This window comes from Vulpes vulpes, chromosome 7 (assembly GCF_048418805.1).
Source record: "Vulpes vulpes isolate BD-2025 chromosome 7, VulVul3, whole genome shotgun sequence".
NCBI classification, from domain to species: Eukaryota; Metazoa; Chordata; class Mammalia; order Carnivora; family Canidae; genus Vulpes; species Vulpes vulpes.
Window position 1 is genome coordinate 11,010,926 of NC_132786.1, and position 24,162 is coordinate 11,035,087.

The following is a 24,162-nucleotide window of genomic DNA, read 5'->3' on the forward strand; positions in this document are numbered from 1 at the left end:
TTATCACAAGATTTCACTCTTCACCAGCATGGATCCTACTTATCTCCACTCTTCAAATGCCACTTTGTTTACTCATTGACCATCCTGTCTGAAAAGTACTGTCTCAACATCAACAGGCCCCTCCTGAGGCCACCTAATAAGTCACTTTATAAAGTATCTCCCAGTAAAAACTATTTAGAATGAATTATCAGGAGCCTGAACACAATTTATCTCTAGGGGTGTCTGGGTGGCACCGCTAAATTAGTGTCTGCCTTCAGCTCAGGTCATGATCCCAGGGTTCTGGGATAGAGCTCCCTGCTTGGTGGGGAGCCCTCTTCTCCCTCTCTCTCTGCCACTCTCCCCACTTGTTCTCTCTCTCTCTCTGTCTCTGTCAAATAAATAAATAAAATCTTTTTTAAAATAAAAAAAAATTGATTATAATACAATAATAGTAGTGGACTTAAACACTTCACTTATGTCAGTGGACAGGTCATCTAAACAGAAGACCAACAAGGAAACAATAGCTTTAAATGACACACTGGAACAGATGGACTTGACAGATATATTCAGAATATTCCATCCTAAAAGAGCACAATACACATTCTTTTCAAGGTTACATGGGATAATTTTCAGAATAGATCCTATACTAGGTTACATTAGGCCTCAAAAGATACAGAAATAATGAATCATACCATGCATCTTTTCTTTTTTTTCCCATGCATCCTTTCTTACTACAACACTATGAAACAAGAAGTCAACCACAAGAAAAATTTGGAAAGATCACAAATACACAGAGGTTAGACAACATGTTACTAAATTGAGTCAACCAGGAAATCAAACAACGAATAAACAATACACAGAAACATATAAACATGAAAACAAGAGTCCAATACCTTTGGGATCCAACAAAACCAATCCTCAGAGTAACACAGTCCTACTGAAGAAGCAAGAAAATCTCAAATAAACATCCTAATCTTGAACCTAAAGAAACTAGAGAAAGAACAACAAATAAAGTCTAATGCCAAGAAAAGGAAGGAAATAATAAAGATAAGAGAAGAAATAAATGATATAGAAACCACAAAAATAATAGAACAGATCAATGAAACCAGGAACTTCTTCTTTGAACAAAATCAATAACTGATAAGCCTTTAGCCAGACTTACAGAAAAGAGAAAGGACCCAAATAAATAAAATCACAATTAAGAGGAGAGAAATGAAAACAAACGCCACAGATATAAAAACAATTATGAGAATATCATGAAAAACTATACGGCAACAAACTAGATTACCTCCAAGAAATGGATAAATTCCTAGAAACCTATAAACTACCAAAACTGAAACAGGAAGAAATAGAAAACTTGAACAGACCTATAATCAGTAAATCAATACTCAAAAATCTCCCAAAAAGCAAAAGTCCAGGGCCAGATCTCTTCACAAAGTCTACCAAACATTTAAGAAGAGTTAATACCTATTCTCCTTAAACATTAAAAAAATAAAAAAAAAGAAAGAAAGAAAAAAAGAAAAGGGAGAAAAACTTCCAAACTCATTCTATGAGGCCAGCATTACCCTGATACCGAAATCAGATAGACTCCACAAAGAAAAAAAAAAAAAAAACAGAACTACAGGCCAATATCCTTGATGAACATGGATGCAAAATTTTTCAATAAAATACCAGCAAACCAAATCCAACAATACATTTAAAAAATCATTCACCACAATCAAGGAGGATTTATTCCTGAAGGCACAACAGTAGCTCAATATTCACAAATCAATCAACATGACACACCACATTAATAAAAGAAAGGATAAGAACCATAGGATCACGATGAGATATCACCTCACGCAAGTCAGAATGGCTAAGGAAACAACAGATGTTGGAGAGGATGCAGAGAAGGGGGAACCCTCTTGTAGTGTCAGTGGGATGCAAACTGCAGCAGCCATTCTGGAGAACAGTATGAAAGTTCCTCAAAAAGTTAAATATAGAACTACCCTATGATCTAACAATTGCACTACCAAATATTTACCCAAAGGATACAAAAATATAGATTTGAAGTGGTACATTCGAGGAGGAGGGGCATGATGGCGGAAGAGTAGGGTCCCCAAATCACCTGTCCCCCCAAAGTACCTAGATCACCTTCAAATCATCCTGAAAATCTACGAATTCGGCCTGAGATGTAAAGAGAGAACAGCTAAAACACTATAGTGAGAAGAGTTCGCGCTTCTATCAAGGTAGGAAGACGGGGAAAAAGAAATAAAGAAACAAAAGGCCTCCGAGGGGGAGGGGCCTCCGCGAGGAGCCGGGCTGAGGCCAGGGCGAGTGTCCCCAGGACAGGAGAGCCCCGTCCCGGAGGAGCAGGAGCTGCACCGACCTTCCCGGGCAGAAAGGCGCCCGCAGGGAGTTGGAGCAGGACCCAGGAGGGCAGGGATGCCCTCGGGCTCCCTGGGACACTAACAGGCACCTGCGCCCCGGGAGAGTGCGCCGAGCTCCCTAAGGGCTGCAGCGCGCACGGTGGGACCCAGAGCAGCTCGGAGGGGCTCGGGCGGCGGCTCCGCGGAGGGGGCTGCGGGGCGGGAGCGAATCCAACAGCGCAGGCGCCGGAGCACAGGGCGCCGGGACCCAGCCCAGAATCCGGCCTCCCCCGGGACAGGCAGAGGCCGGGAGGGCCCAGGACAGCGAGGACGCTCCGGCCCCGAGCTGAGCAGATCAGCGGCCCCGCCAGGGAGCCCCCAGGCCCTGCAGATGGAGAGCCCCGGAGTTACTGCGGGGGCTGAATCTAGAGCTGCAGAGCTGGCCCCGCCACTGGGGTTGTTCCTCCTGGGGCCTCACGGGGTAAACAACCCCCACTGAGCCCTGCACCAGGCAGGGGGCAGAGCAGCTCCCCCAAGTGCTAACACCTGAAAATCAGCACAAAGGCCCCTCCCCCAGAAGACCAGCTAGACGGACAAGTTCCAGGGGAAGTCAAGGGACTTATAGTATACAGAATCAGAAGATATTCCCCCGTGTTTTTTTTCTTTTTGATTTCTGATTGCTTCCCCCACCCCTTTTTTCCCCTTTCTTTCTCTTTCTTTCTCTTTTTCTTCTCTTTTTCCTTTTTTTCTCCTTTTTTCTTTTTCTCTTTTCTTTCTTTCGTTCTTTCTCTCCTCTCTTTTTCTCCTTTTCCCAATACAACTTGCTTTTGGCCACTCTGCACTGAGCAAAATGACTAGAAGGAAAACCTCACTTCAAAAGAAAATCAGAAACAGTCCTCTCTCCCACAGAGTTACAAAATCTGGATTACAATTCAGTGTCAGAAAGCCAATTCAGAAGCACTATTATAAAGCTACTGGTGGCTCTAGAAAAAAGCATAAAGGACTCAAGAGACTTCATGACTGCAGAATTTAGATCCAATCAGGCAGAAATTAAAAATCAATAGAATGAGATGCAAACCAAACTAGAAGTCCTAACAACAAGGGTTAACGAGGTGGAAGAACCAGTGAGTGACATAGAAGACAAATTGATCGCAAAGAGGGAAACTGAGAAAAAAAGAGACAGACAATTAAAAGACCATGAAGACAGATTAAGGGAAATAAACAACAGCCTCAGGAAGAAAAACCTACATTTAATTGAGGTTCCCGAGGGCCCTGAAAGGGACAGAGGGCCACAATATGTATTTGAACAAATCATAGCTGAAAACTTTCCTAATCTGGGAAGGGAAATAGGCATTCAGATCCAAGAAATAGAGAGATCCCCCCCCCTCCAAACTCAATTAAAACCAATCAACACCTCAACATTTAATAGTGGAGCCTGCAAATTCCAAAGATAAAGAGAAGATCCTTAAAGCAGCAAGAGACAAGAAATCCCTGACTTTTATGGGGAGGAATATTAGGGTACCAGCAGACCTCTCCACAGAAAGGCCAGAAAGCCATAAAGGGCTGGCAGGATATATTCAGGGTCCTAAATGAGAAGAACATGCAACCAAGAATACTTTATCCAGCAAGGCTCTCATTCAAAATTGAACGACAGATAAAGAGCTTCCAAGACAGGCAGGAACTGAAAGAATATGTGACCTCCAAACCAGCTCTGCAAGAAATTTTAAGGGGGACTCTTAAAATTCCCATTTAAGAAGAAGTTCAGTGGAACAATCCACAAAAACAAGGACTGAATAGATATCATGGTGACACTAAACTCATATCTGTCAATAGTAACTCTGAACGCGAACAGGCTTAATGACCCCATCAAAAGGCACAGGGTTTCAGACTAGATAAAAAAGCAGGACCCGTCTAATTGCTGTCTACAAGAGACTCATTTTAGACAGAAGGACACCTACAATCTGAAAATAAAAGGTTGGAGAACCATTTACCATTCAAATGGTCCTCAAAAGAAAGCAGGGGTAGCCATCCTTATATCAGATAAACTAAAATTTACTCCAAAGACTGTAGTGAGAGGTGAAGAGGGACACTATCTCATACTTAAAGGATCTATCCAACAAGAGGACTTAACAATCCTCAATACATATGCCCCGAATGTGGGAGCTGCCAAATATTTAAACCAATTAATAACAAAAGTGAAGAAATACTTAGATAATAATACACTTATACTTGGTGACTTCAATCTAGCTCTTTCTACCCTCGATAGGTCTTCTAAGCACAACATCTCCAAAGAAACGAGAGCTTTAAATGATACATTGGACCAGATGGATTTCACAGATATCTACAGAACTTTACATCCAAACGCAACTGAATACACATTCTTCTCAAGTGCACATGGAACTTTCTCCAGAATAGACCACATACTGGGTCACAAATCGGGTCTGAACCGATACCAAAAGATTGGGATAATCCCCTGCATATTCTCAGACCATAATGCCTTGAAATTAGAACTAAATGACAACAAGAAGTTTGGAAGGACTCAAACACGTGCAGCTTCGACCATCCTGCTAAAAGATGAAAGGGTCAACCAGGAAATTAAGGAAGAATTAAAAAGATTCGTGGAAACTAATGAGAATGAAGATAAAACCGTTCAAAATCTTTGGGATGCAGCAAAAGCAGTCCTAAGGGGGAAATACGTCGCAATACAAGCATCCATTCAAAAACTGGAAAGAATTCAAATACAAAAGCTAACCTTACACATAAAGGAGCTACAGAAAAAACAGCAGAGAGATCCTACACACAGCAGAAGAAGACAGTTAATTAAAATTCGAGCAGAACACAACAAAATCGAGGCCAGAAGAACTGTGGAACAGATCAACAGAACCAGGAGTTGGTTCTTTGAAACAATTAATAAGAAAGATAAACCATTAGCCAACCTTATTAAAAAGAAGAGAGAGAAGACTCAAATTAATAAAATCATGAATGAGAAAGGAGAGATCACTACCAACATCAAGGAAATACAAACGATTTTAAAAACATATTATGAACAGTTATACGCCTATAAATTAGGCAATCTGGAAGAAATGGACGCATTCCTGGAAAGCCACAAACTACCAAAACTGGAACAGGAAGAAATAGAAAACCTGAACAGGCCAATAACCAGGGAGGAAATTGAAGCAGTCATCAAAAACCTCCGAAGACACAAGAATCCAGGGCCAGATGGCTTCCTAGGGGAATTCTATCAAACGTTTAAAGAAGAAATCATAACTATTCTCCTAAAGCTGTTTGGAAGGATAGAAAGAGATGGAGCACTTCCAAATTTGTTCTATGAGGCCAGCATCACCTTAATTCCAAAACCAGACAAAGACCCCACCAAAAAGGAGAATTACAGACCAATATCCCTGATGAACATGGATGCAAAAATTCTCAACAAGATACTAGCCAATAGGATCCAACAATACATTAAGAAAATTATTCACCATGACCAAGTAGGAATTATCACCGGGACACAAGGCGGGTTCAACACTCGTAAAACAATCAATGTGATTCATCACATCAGCAAGAGAAAAAACCAAGAACCATATGATCCTCTCATTAGATGCAGAGAAAGCATCTGACAAAATACAGCATCCATTCCTGATCAAAACTCTTCAGAGCGTAGGGATAGAGGGAACTTTCCTCGACATCTTAAAAGTCATCTACAAAAAGCCCACAGCAAATATAATTCTCAATGGGGAAGCACTGGGAGCCTTTCCCCTAAGATCAGGAACAAGACAGGGATGTCCACTCTCACCACTGCTATTCAACATAGTACTGGAAGTCCTAGCCTCAGCAATCAGACAACAAAAAGACATTAAAGGCATTCAAATTGGCAAAGAAGAAGTCAAATTCTCCCTCTTCGCCGATGACATGATACTCTACATAGAAAACACAAAAGCCTCCACCCCAAGATTGCTAGAACTCATATAGCAATTTGGAAGCATGGCAGGATGCCAAATCAATGCCCAGAAATCAGCGGCATTTCTATACACTAACAATGAGACTGAAGAAAGAGAAATTAAGGAGTCAATCCCATTTACAATTGCACCCAAAAGCATAAGATACCTAGGAATAAACCTAACCAAAGAGGTATAGGGTCTATACCCTAAAAACTATAGAACACTTCTGAAAGAAATTGAGGAAGACAAAAGAGATGGAAAAATATTCCATGCTCATGGATTGGAAGAATTAATATTGTGAAAATGTCAATGTTACCCAGGGTAATTTACATGTTTAATGCAATCCCTATCAAAATACCATGGACTTTATTCAGAGAGTTAGAACAAATTATTTTAAGATTTGTGTGGAATCAGAAAAGATCCGAATAGCCAGGGGAATTTTAAAAAAGAAAACCGTATCTGGGGGCATCACAATGCCAGATTTCAGGTCATCAAGACAGTGTGGTACTGGCACAAAAACAGACACATAGATCAATGGAACAGAATAGAGAACCCAGAAGTGCACCCTGAACTTTATGGTCAACTAATATTCGATAAAGGAGGAAAGACTATCCATTGAAAGAAAGACAGTCTTCAATAAATGGTGCTGGGAAAATTGGACATCCACATGCAGAAGAATGAAACTAGACCAGTCTCTTTCACCATACATAAAGATAAACTCAAAATGGATGAAAGATCTAAATGTGAGACAAGATTCCATCAAAATCCTAGAGGAGAACACAGGCAACACCCTTTTTGAACTTGGCCACAGTAACTTCTTGCAAGATACATCCACGAAGGCAAAAGAAACAAAAGCAAAGCAAAAATGAACTATTGGGACTTCATCAAGATAAGAAGCTTTTGCACAGCAAAGGATACAGTCAACAAAACTAAAAGACAACCTACAGAATGGGAGAAGATATTTGCAAATGACATATCAGATAAAGGGCTAGTTTCCAAGATCTATAAAGAACTTCTTAACATCAACACCAAAGAAACAAACAAACCAATCATGAAATGGCCAAAAGACATGAAGAGAAATCTCACAGAGGAACACATAGACATGGCCAACGTGCACATGAGCAAATGCTTTGCATCACTTGCCATCAGGGAAATACAAATCAAAACCACAATGAGATACCACCTCACACCAGTGAGAATGGGGAAAATTAACAAGGCAGGAAACCACAAATGTTGGAGAGGATGTGGAGAAAAGGGAACCCTCTTACACTGCTGGTGGGAATGTGAACTGGTGCAGCCACTCTGGAAAACTGTGTGGAGGTTCCTCAAAGAGTTAAAAAAAGACCTGCCCTATTCCCCAGCAATTGCACTGCTGGGGATTTACCCCAAATATTCAGATGCAATGAAACGCCGGGACACCTGCACCCCGATGTTTCTAGCAGCAATGTCCACAATAGCCAAACTGTGGAAGGAGCCTCGGTGTCCATCGAAAGATGAACGGATAAAGAAGATGTGGTTTATGTATACAATGGAATATTCCTCAGCCATTAGAACGACAAATACCCATCATTTGCTTCGACGTGGATGGAACTGGAGGGTATTATGCTGAGTGAAGTAAGTCAATCGGAGAAGGACAAACAGTGTGTGTTCTCATTCATTTGGGGAATATAAATAACAGTGAAAGGGAATATAAGGGAAGAGAGGTGTGCTTGTATGCATTTCTTCATTTCAATAGCAATGTCTTTAAGACCTACAAAAAAATAAAAATAAAATAAAAAAGACTGCCTTTCTCCTCCTCCTTTCTTATACACCAGGTATGACCCACCCAGGCTGGACTAGAGTAAGACGTAAGCCAGGCCATACTTGTGTGTGTCATCCAACACAACTGTCTCTGGCAGAGACAATAGGCTGGAGTGGTGTCCTCCAACCACAGAGCCTCCAGGTGCCTAAATCCTCTCACAACCTATCTCAATCAAATATTGTTAATAGTTTCCAAACCTTCTTTAAGTAAAAAAATTTCCAGTCCATATTACCAATTGTGGGTCTAGCATGTCTTTATAGACATTTCATGAAGATGCAGTAAGAACTTGTTCTTGGTCCTTAGTTCTTATTAATCTTCAAATGACTTTGTGAGGAGCTGCATGTACCTGTGTTACAGTTATGTGTACCCTCCATGATGAAACATAAATCTAATGTCCTTTTATTCTTGGTTTGAGTCATCTTTTAAGAATTAACAATAACCATTTAAAAGCTATCATTCTGATTGGCTTCCCTCTCTTTCAAAGTGTCTTTAGAAACATCCTAACATATGGCGGTAGCTCTATGTTCTCCGTAATTTCATTTTACTTCCTCTGGGTGGGTGCCATATCCATACCCAGTGATTGCTATTTTATTTTTTATTATTTTTTTAATAAATTTATTTTTTATTGGTGTTCAATTTACCAACATACAGAATAACACCCAGTGCTCATCCCGTCAAGTGACCCCCTCAGTGCCCGTCACCCATTCTCCCCCCCCCCCTCCCCCCCCCCCTTCCACCATCCCTAGTTCGTTTCCCAGAGTTAGGAGTCTTTATGTTCTGTCTCCCTTTCTGATATTTCCCACACACTTCTTCTCCCTTCCCTTATATTCCCTTTCACTATTATTTATATTCCCCAAATGAATGAGACCATATAATGTTTGTCCTTCTCCGATTGACTTACTTCACTCAGCATAATACCCTCCAGTTCCATCCACGTTGAAGCAAATGGTGGGTATTTGTCGTTTCTAATGGCTGAGTAATATTCCATTGTATACATAAACCACATCTTCTTTATCCATTTAATGATTGCTATTTTAAAGCAAAGCATCCCTCTGCTACCTAAATTATAGAAAGTAGAAACATAAGTATCTAAGAGACTAACTGACATGACTAGCCCCTTTAATTTCAACACCTAGGATGAACTCCAAGAAGGCTAAACGCCCAGAGTCAGCAGGCGAAACTGAGAAGGTAAAGAATAACCATGCAAATAATCCAGCCCTCCTGAAATTCTTCCCCCTGCCTTTCATGCTGAACTATATTACTGCTTCTAATTCATTTCTAATTTGTATCTTCAATTTAGAATTTTGTGTTGGATTTCTTAAAAGCAAGTAGAATAAATTAAGCTTTACAGTCTCCCTGAAGCAAGTTTATGTTTTCCTCATTGCCTTTCTCCAAAGCTTCTACTCTGAAGATTAAAAACCCCAGTGGAGTGGAGAACACAAATTACCCATGTTTAAAAAGAAAACAATGGAAGTTAGAGGAGGATGAAGGTTCATCCAATATGCTGAGCCAACTTCCTCAAAGCTAGCAGAGACTGTTGATAAAACCATGTAAAAATTTATAAATAAATGATAGAATGTGAGAAACTCAGTTAGACACATTTTCAGCATGAGGCTACTATAGTATCTTTGTTTCTAAGAAATTTGGACAAAAGCTCGTTTCTCTTCAACACCCGCCTTGGGACACATACCCCTAAGCTTATGAGAGAGTACCACTTGTACTGTATCTACACAATATTGCATACTAGAAACGTACCTGTGTTTATGATGCCAGAAAATTGAACACACTTCATCTTATCTGCTGTGCACCACTTGAGCTCATTGTCACACTTTCTTTCCATCACTGCAAAGCATGTTGGGCACTTAAAACCATTGGAGTTGAATTCATCAACGTCCTTCTCTTCGAAGTCATTCATCTTAATCTCCCAGGAAGCTGTTTAAAAACAAAACAAAACAAAACAGGCTCGCTATTTGTCACAGACAGGCAAACATACCCATGCTCACAAAGCAGACTTAGAACTTGGGTCTGCTCTCTTCACCCTCCCCTACACCCCTCCCCAGTGTTCTAGAGGTGAGACTCAACAGAGGAGTTGCCACAAAAATCCCTGCCTTCATAGAGCTTGCTTTCTGGTGGGGGAGATAGATGAAAAGAAAGAAAGAAGGAAAATATGTGGTATGTAAGACAATGATAAATACTGGAAAGAGAAACAGAAAGGATAGGAAGTACAGGGTGTGGTTGCAATTCTTAAGGTGGTCAGGAAAAGCCTCATTGAAAGTATAATTTATCTATTTATCTATTTATTTATCTTAGAGAGAGAGAGAGAGAGCTTGAGTGGGAGGAGGGGCAGAGGGAGAATTCTATGCAGACTCTCTGTTGAGTGTGGAGCCCAATTTAGGGCTTGGTCTCCTGACCCCAAGATCATGACCAGATCCAAAATCAAGAGTTGGATGCTCAACCAACTGAGCCACCCAGGTGCCCCAAAGGGGTAACTGCTAAAATGGAGGCCTAAAACAGATTTACTTCCATTTGCTTGTGCAGAATAATTCAGTATTATAAAGATCACAGGGCATATAATTCTTACTTAAAAATGTATACAACTAAAAACAAATAAATAAAACTAAATAAAAACAATGAGAAGGAATAGGAAAAAAATATGTTCTAAAATTTGCTTTTGCCCCTGAAGAATGGGGAAGGAAGACCTGCAAAAAAAAACAAAAACAAAACAAAACAGAAAAAAAAAAACTGAATTAAAAAGTAAGCAAAAACCTAAATGGACATTTTCCCAAAGATATAAGAATGGTCATCAGGTATACAAAAAAACGTTCAAAATCATTGGTCATTAGGAAAATGCAAATCAAAATCACCATGACATCACACCTGTTAGAATTCCATCAAAAAGACAAGAAATAACAAATGCTGCTGAGGATGTAGAAAAATTGTGCACTTCTGTTGGGACTATAAATTGGCACAGCCACTGTGTACAACAATATACAGAATCCTTAGAAAAATTAAAAATAGAACTACTGTTAAAAAAAAAAACCACAGGCCCAAAATGGAGATATGGAGTCACTTAGATTAAGGCCCCATCAGGAAACCAAGATTTTATACCCAACATAACTGTAGTTTCAACTGTTCAGCAAGGAAATCTTGAACCAGCCAAAAACTGGAAATTTCTGGCCAACACGAGGAGGCCATCACCTGAGAGACTCCTTCCCTTTTAGAGGCTGACCTTGCTGAAACGATGCATTTCTTGCTAATACAGAATCCCTTTTTGTAATGCCCTCTCTCTGCCTTTAAAATTATCTCCTTTCCTTTCCTGCAGCTCTGCAGAGCTCCTCTCTACTTATTATATGGGATGCTGTCTGATTTATAGTGTTTACAGAAGCCAATCAGACCTTCAGATTTACTCGGTTGAATTTGTGTGTTTCTAACAGATTCAGGGAACGTGAGAAACACAGGCATGGCACCCTGAAAACCCTTTTGAGTTCACTGTCTTTGAGTTTCTGAGGGCTATGGTAACTACTCGGAGCTCTGCTGTCTTTGCTCCAAGCTCCTGATCTAATTGGTTCTCCAGGCCAGAGTGAATGATCAGTCTATATTGAGAAAAGGGACCAACAGAGTGCCAGTTGTTAGCCCTTAGTTCAGTCACTTAGTGGGGTTTGCCGGCTTAATTCCTTTCCCAGTTCCAGTCTGTAGGGCCCCACCACCTATAGTCCCCTGGGTCAGTCCACTCTGAAGACTGCTGGTGGTGCACACAGGGTCTTCTGTTGGCCCCTTTGCTGTCACTTCTCATGCTCAGTCAGTCCTTGGTTCTGTTCTCAGAGTCCATGTTGGGAATGGCTGTGGCAGGTGTGCTGGTTCAATCCTGCCCCAGCCCCTAGTTCTTTAGCTACTGCTGGCATCCACACTGCTATCTCCTCAGTACTGCTGGATTCTGTTACTGTGTGCATGATGCAAAGGCTTGGGTAGAAGAAAAATAGTAACTAGGGGCGCCTGGGCGGCTCAGTTGGTTGAGCCCCTGCCTTCAGCTTGGGTAGGGATCCCAGGATTCTGATATTGAGCCCCACGTGGTGTTCCCTGCTCAGTGGGGAGTCTGTTTCTCCCTCTCCCTCTGTTCCTCCCCCATCTTGTGCTCTCTCTTTCAAATAAATAAAATCTTGAAAAATAAAAAGAAAAAGAATAACTAAATAATAAGAGAAGGGGATTTTTAAAATCCAAAGAGTTAAGTGATCCATCTTCTCATACACCGGCTTATTTTATATCTAAGAACTATGATCCTGGAAGCCATAAAAATCTGCAAGCTTGTTTTGTGTCCTGAAGAATGTGGCTTGGTAACTGTCAGGCTGGGGTCCCCCAAAATAAGACCAGAGAGAAATGTTAGCTATGCTCTATTCATGACTAGATATGGCCAGACAGAAATGTGGTTTAAACTTCATTTGAAGTTAGGGTCCTACCAAACTGCTGCCAGCCTTCAGGGGAATTACAACCCAGAATTACAATGGCCATTATGAGGAATGTTCCAATTAGATAAGGTCACTTAAGAAGTGTACTTAAAAAAAAAAAAAAAAGAAGTGTACTTAAAAGCAAAGGCTTCAAAATTCCAAAAATAACTTCACTGAAACTCACAGCAAAAAAAAAAAAAAAAAAAGTGATAAAAATTTAAAAAGACATAAGACATACCTAGCACAAAAGACTGTAAGACTGACATAATCTTACTGCTTCCCTCTACCCTCCTTTATTTCAATCCTCATTCCAGTTATCCTCTGAATTGTCTTTGCATGACCATAAACAAAAGTTCTATCTACCTTTAGAGGAGGGCCCCTGATGGGTCCCTACCAGAGTTGGTGAGATACTAAAGGATTTCTTGATAAACTTCTACATTACTCTTTTAATCAGTCAAGGGAAAACTAAAAGTAAAAAATAAACACAACTAAAAAAATTAACATATGTAGCTACATGTTCTTTAATATCACATTCTGGCTGGAACTCAATTCTTGGTGTAATTAAAAGCAACTGTCCATATTTTACTTGGGATTTGGTTTTTGTTAGAATGCAGAGCACCTGGGACAGATTAATGGCACTCAGTTCTTCACTGTGAGAGGAATTTGATGGGAAAACTCAGTGAAACTGGCTTTGAATTCTGGAGGAGAAAAATATAGAGGAAAATAGGAATTAGTGGAAAGAAGAAGAGCACTAAAGGTTGAAAGCTCAGCATAAACTTCCACATTTTACTAAGACCTGTTCCCAAAATCAGTAAAACAAGTGATCTTCTGTAATCTTTTATTAGGATGCACAGCAGAGGAGGAAAGCAATGGAGAAAGACCTGAAATTTTATCTATAATTATGCTAACCTTTTAAATTTTGTCAGAAGTTCTAAATTGACTCATTTCCTCTTGTTAAGTGATCACTCTTTATTGTGGTGGTTGGCCTGCCAGTAGGGGGTAGGTGGGAGGGGCGGGGAGGAGGGGTGTCTATTTTCAGGCAGCTCTACCCCTTCCTATCAAACAAGATGGGAACTCAAGAGGCAGAGGGAGGAAGGGAAGGCATACAGGAGACCATGAGCAGTAAAGGCCTCTGGGCACTGAATTAGTGAACAGTACGGATGATGGAGGTCGAAACAACCAGGTAAACTTAAATACGATTATGTGGCACTAATTGAGTGACTTGTGCCCATAAGTAGATGAGAACGTCCTACATCTGGAGCAACCAGGGGTGCTTAGGGGCTGTCCATAGGGTACCCCAAACCCCCAGGGAAATCCATGAAGAAATAGAACTACTTAAGACTCATGATTCACATTTTGGTGGTGAACATTTTCTCTCCTCCTTTCCCCCAATAGGAGGTGCCTCTGGAGAAAAACAAACAAGAAGCACTCCTTAAACAAAGGAGTGGCAACCCTTTACTTTCTCCCATAGTCAGGCTTTTTACAAAAATATTTTACTTAAATTCAATTTGCCAACATATAGAATAACCCCAATGCTCATCCTATCATCTGCCCTCCTTAGTGCCTGTCCCCCAATCCCCCATCCCTTCCCATTCTACAGCCCTTTGTTTCCCAGAGTTAATGGTGTCTCATGGTTTGTCTTCCTCTCTGATTTTCCCCCCTCAGTTTGTCACAACTCTTATTAAAGTCAGGAAAGCAGGAACTGCCTCAGTGGTTTGCTTGAGACCAAGTAGTTGATTGAGACTCTGTGCTCAGTACTGGTCAGTAGGATGTAAGAGTCATGAGGGCAGCTGGTCAGTTGGCTGTGAGAGGTATGAGGGGAGCAGTGGTCAGTAGGCCATGAGCCACAGGGCAGCAGTGCTCAGGAGGCCGTGGGAGCTAGGAGGGCAGCCCTGGTCAGCGGCCGTGGGAGGTATGAGGGGAGCAGTGGTCAGCGGGCTGTGGGAGGTATGAAGGGAGCAGTGGTCAGTAGGCCGTGGGAGGTATGAGGGGAGCAGTGGTCAGTAGGCCGTGGGAGGTATGAGGGGAGCAGTGGTCAGTAGGCCGTGGGAGGTATGAGGGGAGCAGTGGTCAGTAGGCCGTGGGAGGTATGAGGGGAGCAGTGGTCAGTAGGCCGTGGGAGGTATGAGGGGAGCAGTGGTCAGCAGGCCGTGGGAGTTACAAGGACATCAGCGATCAGCGGCCGTGGGAGCCACGGGGCAGCACCGGTCAGCGGCGTGGGAGGTATGAAGGGAGCAGTGGTCAGCAGGCCGTGGGAGTTACAAGGACATCAGCGATCAGCGGGCCGTGGGAGCCACGGGGGCAGCACCGGTCAGCGGCCGTGGGAGTTATGAGGGGAGCAGTGGTCAGTAGGCCGTGGGAGGTATGAAGGGAGCAGTGGTCAGCAGGCCGTGGGAGTTACAAGGACATCAGCGATCAGCGGCCGTGGGAGCCACGGGGCAGCACCGGTCAGCGGCGTGGGAGGTATGAAGGGAGCAGTGGTCAGCAGGCCGTGGGAGTTACAAGGACATCAGCGATCAGCGGGCCGTGGGAGCCATGGGGCAGCACCGGTCAGCGGGCCGTGGGTCACCGGCGCAGGCTCCTCGTCTGCCCGGCAGGTGGACGCCCTGCTGAGCCAGCAGCTGCCGCGGGACGCGTGGCCGACGCGTGGCCGACGGGGGGCAGCATGGAGCGAGCCGGGGCAGGGAGCCGGGGCAGGGAGCCGGGGCGGCCGGCGGGCAGGGGGCCCTTCGTCTCACCTGCGAGCAGCGGCGCGAAGGCCAGGCTGCAGGCCAGCAGAAGACCGCGCCGAGCTGCTGGGCTCATGGCTGGGGCCACGGCCGTTCCCCGCGGGAAGCGGGAGGCAGTCAGTCCGGGCGCCTGCACAGGTGGGCGCCGGCCCCCAGGCGCGCCCCCACCCGAGGGGCCTTCCTGCCACCTGGGAACCGCCGGCCCCTCCCAGGAGACTCGCAATGGCCTCTGCTGTAAGCCTGGGGCAGCCGCCGGCCTCCCCCACAGGGAACGCGCTTCCCCCCAGCAGCAGGCCGGCTGCGTGGCCCGCGAGCCCGCACGCACCCACCTCGGCCCGCACCCGCTGCCCCGTCGGGGAGGCGGCTCTTCCCGGGCGGGCCGAGGACTTGCGCCTGCGCGGGAGCAGCCCCCCAGGTGGCCCACCCCGATTGGTCCCTCCTGTTCTTCCCGCCCCCCCGCCCAGTCCTGGCCAATGAGATGCTGGCACCGCAGGTCCCGCCGACAGGACAGGCCCTGCTGCGCTGTTCCCCCAGTGCCGAGTCAGGAAAAGCCAGGGCGGCCGAGGGCTTGGTTCCCTGGTTCTGTGCCGCCCACACCCCACCCCACTGGAGACGTCTCACCACGCCTGACCCTCTTCCTACCTGCTCTACAAAACGCTGAGCAGAAGGTACCGAGATGCTCGAACCTCTGACCAGTCCTGCACCCTGGGCTGCGGGTGGCCTATGCTTCTAGGGGGATTGGACCCCTGAGACCTTTCCAGCGCGCTCCACGACGGCGAAACCCTGGGCTGAGCCCTCTGAGAGCCACCCACGCCGCGCACGTGCACCATCGGGGTAGGCCCCTCCCTAGCTTAGGGACAGGAAGGCACCAGCAGTCTCTGTGATGACTCAGGGACGGAGCCCTCCCACCCTCGAGGGCAAGAATGCTAGAAGGCTTCCCTGGGTGTTTTCAGACCTGACTTTGGCAGCACGTGCAAAACCCCTGCTTTTAGGGGGGAAGCAACCTAAGGACCCACTGAAAGATGAATAGATAAGCAAAACTTGATACATAGACACAATGGACTATTACTCACCCTTAAAAAGAAAGAAATCCTGTTGTGAGCAACAGCATGCATAGCCCTGAGGACATTATGCTAAGTGAAGTAAACCAATCACAAAAAGACAAATACAGCTTAATATGAGGTATTTGAAGTGGTCAGACTTTTAGGAACTAAGTAGAATGGTGACTGCCAGGAGGGAGAAGGGAGAGGAGTCATTAAAAATCTACAGAGTTTCAATTTTGAAAGATAAAAAAGTTCTGGGGATCTCTTGCATAATGATGTACATATAGTTAGCAGGACTATATCACGCACTTAAAAATGATAAAGATGGAAAATTTTGTTATGTGTTTGTTTAGTTTTACAACAATTTAAAAAACCCATATTCCTTTGACATTTGCCCCTACTGCCTTAGATTCACCAGCTACTGACTTATTTCTGAACCTTTATCAAGGGTTTTTTGTTTGTTTTTTATGACAGGAATTTATTATTGGAATATTTGTTTTTTTTTAATTTTTTATTGGTGTTCAATCTGCCAACATATAGAACAACACCCAGTGCTCATCTCCCTCAGAGCCCATCACCCAGCCAACCCACCCCCCCGCCCACCTCCCCTTCCCCCACCCCTAGTTCGTTTCCCAGAGTTAGGAGTCTCTCATGTTCTGTCTCCCTCTCTGATATTTCCCACACACTTCTTCTCCCTTCCCTTATATTCCCTTTCACTATTTTTTATATTCCCCAAATGAATGAGACCATATAATGTTTGTCCTTCTCCAATTGACTTATTTCACGCAGCATAATACCCTCCAGTTCCATCCACGTTGAAGCAAATGGTGGGTATTTGTCGTTTCTAATGGCTGAGTAGTATTCCGTTGTATACAGAGACCACATCTTCTTTATCCATTCATCTTTCGATGGACACCGAGGCTCCTTCCACAGTTTGGCTATTGTGGACATTGCTGCTACAAACATCGGGGTGCAGGTGTCCCGGTGTTTTATTGCATCTCTATCATCAAGTGTTTTGACCCTTGTTTCATAACTTTCCTCTACAGCCCTGTGCAGAAGAACTTTCTCCAATGGTGAAAATGTTGTATATCTGTACCAACACATGTTGTAATGAGTTGCATTGTGGCCCCAAAGATATGCCCACATCTAAATCCCCAGAACCTGTGAATACTACTTTATATGGCAATAGGCGTGATTAAGTTAAAGATCCAGAAGAGTTGCTCTACTTATCCTAGATTAAGTTAAAGATCCATACTGAGTTGCACTACTTATCCTAGATTATCTGGGCCCTAATGCAATCACGCACATCTTTGCGAGAGGAGCAGAGAGAGTTTTGAGACAAATACAGGGGAGAAGACACAGAAGAAAGGAGGCTATGAGACCATGGAGCTGGAAGCTGTAGGAATATAGTAGCCATGAGCCAAGGAGGACTGACAGCTACTGGAAGCTGGAAGAGGCAAGGAACTGGATTCTTCCCTAAAGCCTGAGAGTGAGCATAGCCCTCCCAACATCTGATTGCAGACTTCTGGCCCCCAGAACTGTGAGCAAGTCCGTTTCTGATGTTTTAAGTAACTGGGTCTGTGGTAATCTGTTACAGCAGCCCTAGGGAAGTAATACAAGTAACTCATATGGTTCTTGAAGTAATTGCACACTTGGAATGTGGTTATTAGAATGGGGAATGGAAATTTTAATTTTAATTAATTTAAACTCAAGTAGCCCAAACCCGGGAGCTATCATATTGAGTTGCTCTAACTGTGCCCTTTGCCTGCACTCTACTCTCACACAGTCACACAATAAAATTTCTGACTCCCTGACAACTGTTCCTGAACAGGACCTGCCATTTCTAGTGCTCTAAGTCCCACTCCAGATCTCTTCAACATTCTCACTTCTGTTCCCACCAGAGAGTGTTTGAGCACGTGGATCCCTTCTGGTTCCTTTCCTCTAGTAAACAAGGAGAGCTTTAAACTTTGTTTTCAAGACATTTGAAGAGTGACACTACATAAAATGTTAAGTGAAAAGCCAGCATACCACCTCATGAGGGAGAAAGTATAAAGTGTCTAAGGTAAATATCTCCAAGGGCTTGCAGTGGGAGCCACATTCGTATTTTAAAAATTTCTAGTAGCTTCACTAAGAAACATAAAAAGACACAAGTGAAATTGACTCTAATAATATATTTTATTTAACCCTGTATATCCAAAATACAATTTCAATACATAATCGAATGGAAAATGTTAACGAAATGGTTTCCATTTTCTTTCTTTTTGTGCTAAGTCTTCAAAATTGAATACTTTTCACTTAGAGAACATTCCAGTTTTCACAGGAACATTTAGTTTTCAGGGGAAATCCTTAATCTGTATTTTGATCTTATAAAATATATAGTTGAGGGGCACCTGGGTGGCTCAGTTGGTTGTGTCCAATTCTTGATTTTGGCTCAGGTTGTGATCTCAGGATCATGAGTTCAAGCCCCGCTTTGGGCTCTGCACTCAGCAGGGAGTCTGCTCGAGATTCTCTCTCTCTCCCTCCCTTCTGCACTTCCCCCACTCACATGCCTGCTCTTTCTCTCCCAAATAAATAAATAAATCTTTAAAAATAAATAAATAAATTTATAGTTGAAAAGGAGATTCACATACCTAAGATGCTTCGAACAGACTAAAATTTTTCTCAATTACTGAGGAAATTATTACTTTTTAAGTTTAAAGTAATTAAAAGAAAATAAAATACCAGGTCCTCAGAAGCACTAGTTACATAGGGCTAATAGCTACTGTACTAAAAAAAGCTTCTTTCTAGATTAGCATTCTGTGAGTGGAAATTCTATATGTATTAAAATGAAGGGAATGAATACAAACATTTTAGGCGAACCTACCTAGTAAGAGTGGAATTAAATGATTTATTGAGAATGACAGATCACAATTAGGGTAATGGGGGCACAGGAGGGTCAGTGCCAGTCCAGCCTCCAACTCTAGTAGGAGCCTGATGGGTTTACCCTCATATCAAGGGATAGGGAGCTCCCTCACTCCAACATGGTATCTCAGCATTACATGGACTATGGTTCAAGAGTATGGTGATTGGCTCCACTTGTCCCATTTATTGTGTCTTCTCTTAACTCTGTCATCCTAACTTCTATTCCCAGTTCCCCAACAAATCTGAGTGTAGAGAGCAAAATGGACTCTCTCATGTCAAGCAGGAGCCTTTGTCAAGCAAGGGCCTGTGTCAAGCAATGATGCAAGCAGTTAAGGTACTGCACTTAGGAGATATCACCAGGACCAGCATCAGCTGACACCCCAGAACTGATGACAAGCAGAACCAGAGGAGGTCTGCAGAGACCCAAAACTCATTAAATACCTTTAAAAAGGGAACGATTTTGGCCGCAAAGTATCAGAGTCTTTAGATCTGACCCCTCTATGTCTGACCACTTCAAAAAGGCAACTGCCACTGAAGGCTCTGACCAGTTGATCTCCAAACAGAACTTAGATCCTTTGTTGCATGAACGTTGGAAGCAGTAAATGCCAAGAGCTGGCCCAGACCAGACTAAGGCCTTATCTCAACCGGGTGCCCACAGACTGACTTTGTGTTTGGTTCATTAACTTCCTGCACCCTTCTGTTATCTTGTTTGTTGTGTGGCTTGTCTTCTATCCTGCTTTTGTGTGTAAGAAGCCAAGTTTAATCACATGGTAAATTGTCATTGAGGTTGGAATCCTGAACCTGCTTTATAATTGTGACTTAACTTTGCTTTATGCTTGAATAAAGCTGACGTTGTAGAAAGACACTACATGCCTTCATAGCATGCTCATGACAGATGGGCCCCCAAGGGCCCTGCATCTCTATCATAGGTGTATGCATGTATCATCTATCTATCATTTATTTATCACTGTATATATGTGACATATTTATATGATATATTTACATCTGTATCTAGAGATAGTTCTATATCTTTCTAGAACTCTATCATGTATGTATGTACCATCTACCTGTTATCTATCCAGTTATCTATTTATTTATCTATCATCTATCTAGATCTTGATATGTGATATATCTAGAGATCTATCATCTACATATCAAAAGATCTATATCTATCTCCTTCCTTTTCCAGTGCTTACTTCATATTTAATTTGCTTTTCTTTGTCTAGTTTACTAAGATGTACACTTGTATTATTGATTTTTAGATTTTCCTTATTGTTTAATATATGCATTTAGCGCCATAAAATTTTCAAATAAGACCTGCTTTTCCTGTATCCCACAGGTTTTGACAAATTGTGTTACATTTTCACTTAGTTATATATGTAACTTTATATATACATATAATTCCTCTTGAGATTTCTTTGATAATTAGAAGTGTGTTTTTTAATCTCCACATATTTTGGGATTTTTCAGTTATCTATTATTGATTCCTAGTTTAATTTCATTATAGTCTCAAAGCAGATATCATATGATTTCTTTTAAATTTGTTGAGGTGTGTTTTATGATCAAGAATGTGGTCTATCTTGGTGAATGTTCTGTGTGAGCTTGAGAAGAATCTGTATTCTGCTCCGGTAGGAGAAAGTAGTCTATACATACCAATTATATTTGGCTGATGGTATTGTTGAGGTCAGCCATGTCCTTAGTGATTTTCTGCCTCTATTTCTGATAGACTAGTGTTAAAATAATCAATGATAATGATGGATTCACCTATTTATCCATGCTGTTCTATCAGTCTTTCTCATGTATTTTGACACTGTGTTCTTAGACACATATGTGTTAAAGATTGCCATGTCTGCTTGGAGAATTGGCCCCCTTATCACTATGTAATGCCTCTCTTTATTCCTGATAACACTTGCTATAAAGTCTAATTTGTCTGAAATTAATTTTGCTATTTCTGTTTTCTTTGATTAGTTATAGCATGGCACATATATTACATGTATGTAGGCTCCATGCCCAGCGTGGAACCCATTGTGGGGCTTGAACTCGCAACCCTGAGATCAAGAACTGAGCTGCAATCGAGAGTTGTAGGCTTAACCAACTGAGCCATAGAAGTGCCCCTAATTTATATATGTTTTTATGTTTAAAGTAAATTTCTTGCAGACAACACATTAGTAAGGTCTTAGGTTTTTGTGTGTGTGTATGTGTGTTTTTGTTTTTGTTTTTATTCATGACAGACATGGGCAGAGGGAGAAGCAGGCTCCCTTGTGAGAAGCCTCATGTGGGACTCAATCCCAGAACTCCAGGATCATGCCCTGAGTCCAAGGCAGACGCCTAACCACTGAGCCACCCAGGCATCCTGGGGTCTTGTTTTTCATCCACTCTGACAATTTCTATGTTCAGTTTCAAGTGTACATTTTAGTTATTCAAAACTTCCATTCAACATCCTGTGCTCATCACAATTGTATTCCTTAATCCTCAAAACCTATTTAACCCACCACCACTCCTCTCCAGTAACCATCAGTTTGTTCTCTACAGTTAAGAATCTGTTTCTTGGTTTGCCTCTCTTTTTTCCCCCTATGATTGTTTATTTGTTGCTTAAATTCCACATATGAGTGAAATCATACGGTGTTTGTATTTTTCTGACTGATATTTTCACTTAGCATAGTACACTCTAGCTACATGCACATCACTGCAAATGGCAAGATTTCTTTTTTTTTAACCTGAGTAATATTCCATTTTACATATAATGGAATATATCTGTATCTATATATATAATCTCACATCTTCTTTATTCATTCATCAGTTAATGGACATTTGGGCTGTTTCCATAATTTGGCTATTGTAGATAATACTGCTATTATCTAAGATTAAGGCGCATGTGCCCCTTTGAATCTGTATTTTTGTACCCCTTGGATAAATACCTAGTCATGCAATTGCTGGGTTGTAGGGTAGTTCTATTTTTAACTTTCTGAGGAAACCCCATACTGTTTTCCAGAGTGGCTGCACAGTTTGCATTCCCACTAACAACGTAAGAGGGTAGCCATTTCTCTACATCCTTGCCAACACCTGTTGTTTCCTGAGTTGTTAATTTTAGCCATTCTCACTGATGTGTCGTGATATCTCATTGTCCTTAGATTTGCATTTCCCTGATAATGAGTGATGCTGAGCACTTAAGTGTCTGTTGGACATCCTTATGTCTTTGGAAAAATGTCTATTCATGTCTTCTGCCCATTTAACTAGATTATTTATTTTTGAGGTGTTGAGTCTGACAAGTTCTTTATTAGATTTTGGAAACTAACCCTTTATCAGATATGTCATTTGCAAATACCTTCTTCCATCCCATAGGCTGCCTTTTAATTTTGTTGATGGTTTCCTTTACCATACAGAAGCTTTTCCTTTTGATGAAGTCCCAATGGTTTATTTTTGCTTTTGTTTGCCTTGCCTCAGGAGATGTGTCTAGTCAGACATTGCTAGAGCCAATGTCAAAGAGGCTACTGCCTATGTTCTCCTCTAGGATTTTGATGGTTCCCTGTCTCACGTTTAAGTCATTTATCCATTTTTAATTTATTTTTGTGTATGGTGTAATAAAGGGGTTCAGTTTCATTCTTTTGCATGTGGCTGTCCGGTTTTCCCAACACCACTTGTTTTTTTTTTTGTTTCTTTTTTTTCCAACACCACTTGTTGAAGAGACTGTTTCCCATTGGATATTCTTTCCTACTTTTATGAATATTAGTTGACCATATAGTTGTGGTCCATTTCTAGATTTTCTATTCTGTTCCATGGATCTATATATTTTTGTGCCAGTATCCTACTGTCTTGATCACAAGAAGCTTTGTGATATAACTTCAAGTCTGGAATTGTGATGCCTCCTGCTCTGCTTTTTTTTTTTTTTCTTCAAGTTTGCTTTGGCTATTCAGGCTCTTTTGTGGTTCCCAACAAATTTTAGGAGACAATCCCCATTTTTTAATTGGCATATTTAAGTCATGGACATTTAAATAATTATTTATTTTTATTGATTTGTTATATGTTATTGATATAGTGAAAATTGATCCCTGTATCATTATGTCTTTATATCTAACATTTTGGTTACCACTATTTTTTACCTAGTTTGTTGTTTCTATTTGTCTTTCCCTCTTTTTTCCTGCATTTTGTAATTTTAATTGAATATTTTATATGATTTCTTTTTTCTTCCTTCTCATCATGTCAGTTTTTAGAAACCTTTTAAAGAGGTTGTTCTAGAGTTTGCAATATACTCATATAATGTTTATTATATAAATTATGCAAAGTTCACTTCAAATAACACCGTAACAATTCATGGCTAGTGAAATACCATATAATAACAAAATATTTCTAATTCCTTCTATCCACTCCTTTTACCATTTCTGATGTGCATTTTACTTATACATAAACATGCATAAACATTTATGTGTATATATAAGTACATACATAAATACATTGTTGCTATATTATTTTGAAGAAACACTTAATTTGTTAGAACAATTAAGAATAAGAAATACACAAATGTTGATTTTACCTTTACTTACGTATTCTCTGGTACTCTTACCTGGCTTGTGTAGATCTGTTTCTGGCCTATGTAATTTTCCTTCTCTCTGAAGAACTTCTTTAAGCATTTCTTGCAAGACAGGTCCACTAGCAATAAATTCCTTCAATTTTCTTTACCTATAAAATTATTTCTTTTTCATTCTTGGAGGATAATTTCACAGGGTACAGAATTCTAGGTTCTCTGTGTCTGTTTTTATGCCAATTTCCCCCGCACCAATACTAAATATTTCATTCTATTACTTTCTTGCTTGCATTGTTTCTAAGCAAAAGTCAGATATAATTCTTTGCTCCTCTCTCAGTAGTGTTTTTCTACCTTCGTTCCTCTGTCTTGATTCAAGATTTTTTTTCTTTAACTTTCATTTTATGTTTATGGTCTCTATCTTACTTGATGTTTTCTGATCTTCCTGGTTCTATGGTTTGG

At 41.7% G+C, this 24,162-nt stretch overlaps 1 protein-coding gene across 1 annotated transcript in view; it reads right to left on the reverse strand.

Annotated features, from left to right (window-relative positions):
* LOC140599614 (uncharacterized) overlaps positions 1–24,162 on the reverse strand; it is a 136,018-nt gene that overhangs the window by 14,464 nt on the left and 97,392 nt on the right. The window contains exons 10-11 of the mRNA XM_072762956.1: positions 23,743–23,852; positions 9,822–9,998 (exon numbers count right to left, since the gene is read on the reverse strand). Of these exons, the coding sequence (XP_072619057.1) occupies positions 9,822–9,998; positions 23,743–23,852 (287 nt within the window). The remainder of the gene's footprint in view (positions 1–9,821; positions 9,999–23,742; positions 23,853–24,162) is intronic.